At 40.0% G+C, this 5,189-nt stretch overlaps 1 protein-coding gene across 3 annotated transcripts in view; it reads left to right on the top strand.

The window, feature by feature from the left end:
• The first annotated feature begins 475 nt into the window (after nt 1-475).
• Nucleotides 476-5,189, top strand: part of LOC138016193 (uncharacterized) — a 15,706-nt gene continuing 10,992 nt past the window's right edge. The window contains exon 1 of one of the 3 annotated variants that reach the window (XR_011125754.1): nt 476-971. Coding sequence is in view for 1 of the 3 variants with exons in the window: in XM_068863360.1 (XP_068719461.1) it covers nt 1,795-1,830 (36 nt within the window). In the remaining 2 variants the exon portion in view is untranslated. Of the gene's footprint in view, nt 972-1,014; nt 1,831-5,189 lie in introns of those variants that run through there. The other 2 variants (XR_011125753.1, XM_068863360.1) reach the window with 2 other exon arrangements.

Raw genomic sequence — 5,189 nt, 5'->3', positions numbered from 1 at the left:
TGATATAGGAGTCCCAGCTAGCACAGAATGAGATTGAGAAAGTAATGTAGGCTAGTAAGCAGACTTTACCATGCTCCTTGAAAAAAGAAAAAAAAATAGCATTGGTGTTTAGCTGCCCAAATTAATCGTGCGGGTTTCAGTCAATTGACGTGGGTGCTTTCATAGCCCGTAGCTGCAGGTGAGAATTACTTCTTATGAAGTAATGATCGAAAATCCGGCAGCCATATTTGTTATTCTAAATGATTAGTATCCAGTCTCTTGAGAAAAACAGAAAAGGAAATCTCAAAAGGAACACACTTTCCCCCGTTCCATATTTTGATTGAGGAAATTTGCTCTGCACCTTTAAAGCAGAAAATTCTCCCCGGCTTTTCCACCCAAAATGAAAGCGCCCCAGGAATCGCACTGGGCTCGCAACGGGTTGTGATTGGATGTTGGCACAAAGAGAAGGATTGTGGACATTTCACAATAATTACATGATGCAACAACTTTGTCCGCCATTATGAATTGCCTCGCCCCAAAGACTCTGGGAACGAGATCGGTTTGAATTATCGGTTTGGTTTTTTGCGCGGGCGATCAATGCATGTGCTCTTCCTCTCTTTTTCCCTTGTTGTACGACCAAAATTGGATCTTTGCGATTCCTTAACATTTTGTGCAGTGAAATAGCACGCATTCCACCAAATAAACCCAGTAAACATCGACGGAATCCGGAAGAAAGGGCAACGACAATTCAGGTCAGATAATCAGCATTCGCCACAAAGATACACGCCAGTGACATGATTCAACCTCAGACAGTCTCCGAAAGGGTTAATCGGTGAAGACTTCATGGCAAAAATAGAGACCTTCTTCAAAACGTTAAGGGAGTTCTACGAACGTTTGGAACAAAGGGTGGCCTGGCCGGACAGCTGCATTTAGCGAATGGGCGGGAAGATTCAAAAGATCCGAAAAGCAAAAGACTGCCGGAGGTGTTTTCGGTAAGTCGTCATCTTACTTACAAACCTGATTTAAGTTTAAATGGCTTAAAATTTTAAAGTTTTGTTCCCTTGTTCTCCGCCCAATTTACTTTCAAACTTGTACCCGGCTTTTTGCTCCCTAAAATTGTTTATGTCGCCTTGTTCCTAAGACATTTTGTCATTTTTCCTCTGTTCCCCAGTTCAAAATAGCCATCTTCCCTCGTTTCCCAAAACGCCATGGAGGGCCTCAGCACAGTCATTACTTTTGCAGACCTACTACCTTAGTAATTTCACTTTATATTATATTAAGGCCATTTAAGATAAGAGTAATAACGAATAGGGAATTACATGTCATATATGGATCTCTGTATAGCCAGCCCCTTATTCGCCACTTGCAGATGCCTTGTTCTTCAAACGATGCCACTACAAGAGCACAATAGTGGCCGGTTATTCTGTAGTTACACCCTTGTCACCTGTATACCTACATGTACCTTCACTGGTTTCTCATGCACGAGGAGCCAGAGCGAGCTAAATTTTGGACTGGGCGCTTAATAAGATTACTCCTTTGACACTAGATTTCACTGAAAGGTCGGTTACACTTCAGAAGAAACCGCCTGGGAGATTATCTCGCTTTGGTCTCCCATTAATTGTCAATACCTCCGTCAATCCCACCCAAATAAAGTATCTTGATGACAAATCTTATTTCCATCAATTTGACCAAAATATAAATTATCCAATTTCTTTGGACTTGATCGCTTGGTTATTGTTCCGGATGTCCGGACAAATTTCGACTTCCTGACTGGGTTCTTTTGAGGCCAGAATCCCAGATGAAGGGTGGCAGAAAATGATGATAAATCTGACAAAATTAAGTGGAACAGGAGTAAGTACACGAAGCTTGTAGCTATTTTAATTGACATTCTTGTGTATTTGGGAGGTGAGCGGGAGGAGTTGGGTTTTTGAGGTCTATGCACAATCACAATCCTTTCAGGTGAAACCTGGAATTACTTCTAAGCGATCTAAGTGCACAGAAAAAGCAAGTTAAAGCATGGCCTAAAAGTTGATGCGAAAGAGTATACAAAATTAAATTTACAGCTATGCTATTAATAATTAATTGTGTACAGTAGCATATACCTGAGGTAACCTCTTGTAACCTCTTGGGTAGCATATACCTGAGGTATACAATCCATAACTCACTGTGTCACCATTTCACTTTGTAACCTCTTGGGTAGCATATACCTGAGGTATACAATCCATGACTCACTGTGTCACCATTTCACTTTGTAACCTCTTGGGTACTGTAGCATATCTGAGGTATACAATCCATAACTCACTGTGTCACCATTTCACTTTGTAACCTCTTGGGTAGCATATACCTGAGGTATACAATCTATTAACTCATTGTGTCACCAGTTCACTTTGTAACCTCTTGGGTAGCATATACCTGAGGTTATACAATCTATTTACTCACTGTGTCATCATTTCACTTTGTAACCTCTTGGGTAGCATATACCTGAGGTATACAATCCATAACTCACTGTGTCACCAGTTCACTTTGTAACCTCTTGGGTAGCATATACCTGAGGTATACAATCCATAACTCACTGTGTCACCATTTCACTTTGTAACCTCTTGGGTAGCATATACCTGAGGTATACAATCCATGACTCACTGTGTCACCATTTCACTTTGTAACCTCTTGGGTACTGTAGCATATCTGAGGTATACAATCCATAACTCACTGTGTCACCATTTCACTTTGTAACCTCTTGGGTAGCATATACCTGAGGTATACAATCTATTAACTCATTGTGTCACCAGTTCACTTTGTAACCTCTTGGGTAGCATATACCTGAGGTTATACAATCTATTTACTCACTGTGTCATCATTTCACTTTGTAACCTCTTGGGTAGCATATACCTGAGGTATACAATCCATAACTCACTGTGTCACCAGTTCACTTTGTAACCTCTTGGGTAGCATATACCTGAGGTATACAATCCATAACTCACTGTGTCACCATTTCACTTTGTAACCTCTTGGGTACTGTAGCATATACCTGAGGTATACAATCCATAACTCACTGTGTCACCATTTCACTTTGTAACCTCTTGGGTAGCATATACCTGAGGTATACAATCTATTAACTCATTGTGTCACCAGTTCACTTTGTAACCTCTTGGGTAGCATATACCTGAGGTATACAATCCATAACTCACTGTGTCACCATTTCACTTTGTAACCTCTTGGGTAGCATAATTTTTATACCTGAGGTATACAATCCATGACTCACTGTGTCACCATTTCACTTTGTAACCTCTTGGGTAGCATATACCTGAGGTATACAATCCATAACTCACTGTGTCACCATTTCACTTTGTAACCTCTTGAGTAGCATATACCCGAGGTATACAATCTATTAACTCACTGTGTCACCAGTTCACTTTGTAACCTCTTGGGTAGCATATACCTGAGGTTATACAATCTATTAGCTCACTGTGTCACCATTTCACTTTGTAACCTCTTGGGTAGCATATACCTGAGGTATACAATCCATAACTCACTCTTTCACCATTTCACTTTGTAACCTCTTGGGTAGCATATACCTGAGGTATACAATCCATGACTCACTGTGTCACCATTTCACTTTGTAACCTCTTGGGTACTGTAGCATATCTGAGGTATACAATCCATAACTCACTGTGTCACCATTTCACTTTGTAACCTCTTGGGTAGCATATACCTGAGGTATACAATCTATTAACTCATTGTGTCACCAGTTCACTTTGTAACCTCTTGGGTAGCATATACCTGAGGTTATACAATCTATTTACTCACTGTGTCATCATTTCACTTTGTAACCTCTTGGGTAGCATATACCTGAGGTATACAATCCATAACTCACTGTGTCACCAGTTCACTTTGTAACCTCTTGGGTAGCATATACCTGAGGTATACAATCCATAACTCACTGTGTCACCATTTCACTTTGTAACCTCTTGGGTAGCATATACCTGAGGTATACAATCCATGACTCACTGTGTCACCATTTCACTTTGTAACCTCTTGGGTACTGTAGCATATCTGAGGTATACAATCCATAACTCACTGTGTCACCATTTCACTTTGTAACCTCTTGGGTAGCATATACCTGAGGTATACAATCTATTAACTCATTGTGTCACCAGTTCACTTTGTAACCTCTTGGGTAGCATATACCTGAGGTTATACAATCTATTTACTCACTGTGTCATCATTTCACTTTGTAACCTCTTGGGTAGCATATACCTGAGGTATACAATCCATAACTCACTGTGTCACCAGTTCACTTTGTAACCTCTTGGGTAGCATATACCTGAGGTATACAATCCATAACTCACTGTGTCACCATTAATTGTAACCTCTTGGGTACTGTAGCATATACCTGAGGTATACAATCCATAACTCACTGTGTCACCATTTCACTTTGTAACCTCTTGGGTAGCATATACCTGAGGTATACAATCTATTAACTCATTGTGTCACCAGTTCACTTTGTAACCTCTTGGGTAGCATATACCTGAGGTATACAATCCATAACTCACTGTGTCACCATTTCACTTTGTAACCTCTTGGGTAGCATAATTTTTATACCTGAGGTATACAATCCATGACTCACTGTGTCACCATTTCACTTTGTAACCTCTTGGGTAGCATATACCTGAGGTATACAATCCATAACTCACTGTGTCACCATTTCACTTTGTAACCTCTTGAGTAGCATATACCTGAGGTATACAATCTATTAACTCACTGTGTCACCAGTTCACTTTGTAACCTCTTGGGTAGCATATACCTGAGGTTATACAATCTATTAACTCACTGTGTCACCATTTCACTTTGTAACCTCTTGGGTAGCATATACCTGAGGTATACAATCCATAACTCACTCTTTCACCATTTCACTTTGTAACCTCTTGGGTAGCATATACCTGAGGTATACAATCCATAACTCACTCTTTCACCATTTCACTTTGTAACCTCTTGGGTAGCATATACCTGAGGTATACAATCTATTAACTCACTGGGATTTTTATGTTTCCCATATTTCTTACACTGGATGTAAGTACAACAAAGAAACAACTGATCACCTGAAAAGGCTGACAAAAATCAAATTTAATTCAAGGGCACCGAATAATTGCTGACACTGTCGTTGTCATGCAGTTTATAACTATCTACATGTATACTGACTTTCATTCAAT

This window comes from Montipora capricornis, chromosome 9 (genome assembly GCF_036669925.1).
Source record: "Montipora capricornis isolate CH-2021 chromosome 9, ASM3666992v2, whole genome shotgun sequence".
Lineage (NCBI taxonomy): Eukaryota > Metazoa > Cnidaria > Anthozoa > Scleractinia > Acroporidae > Montipora > Montipora capricornis.
The sequence above is the reverse complement of the archived record's forward strand: the minus strand, read 5'-3'. Positions and strand labels throughout refer to the sequence as shown.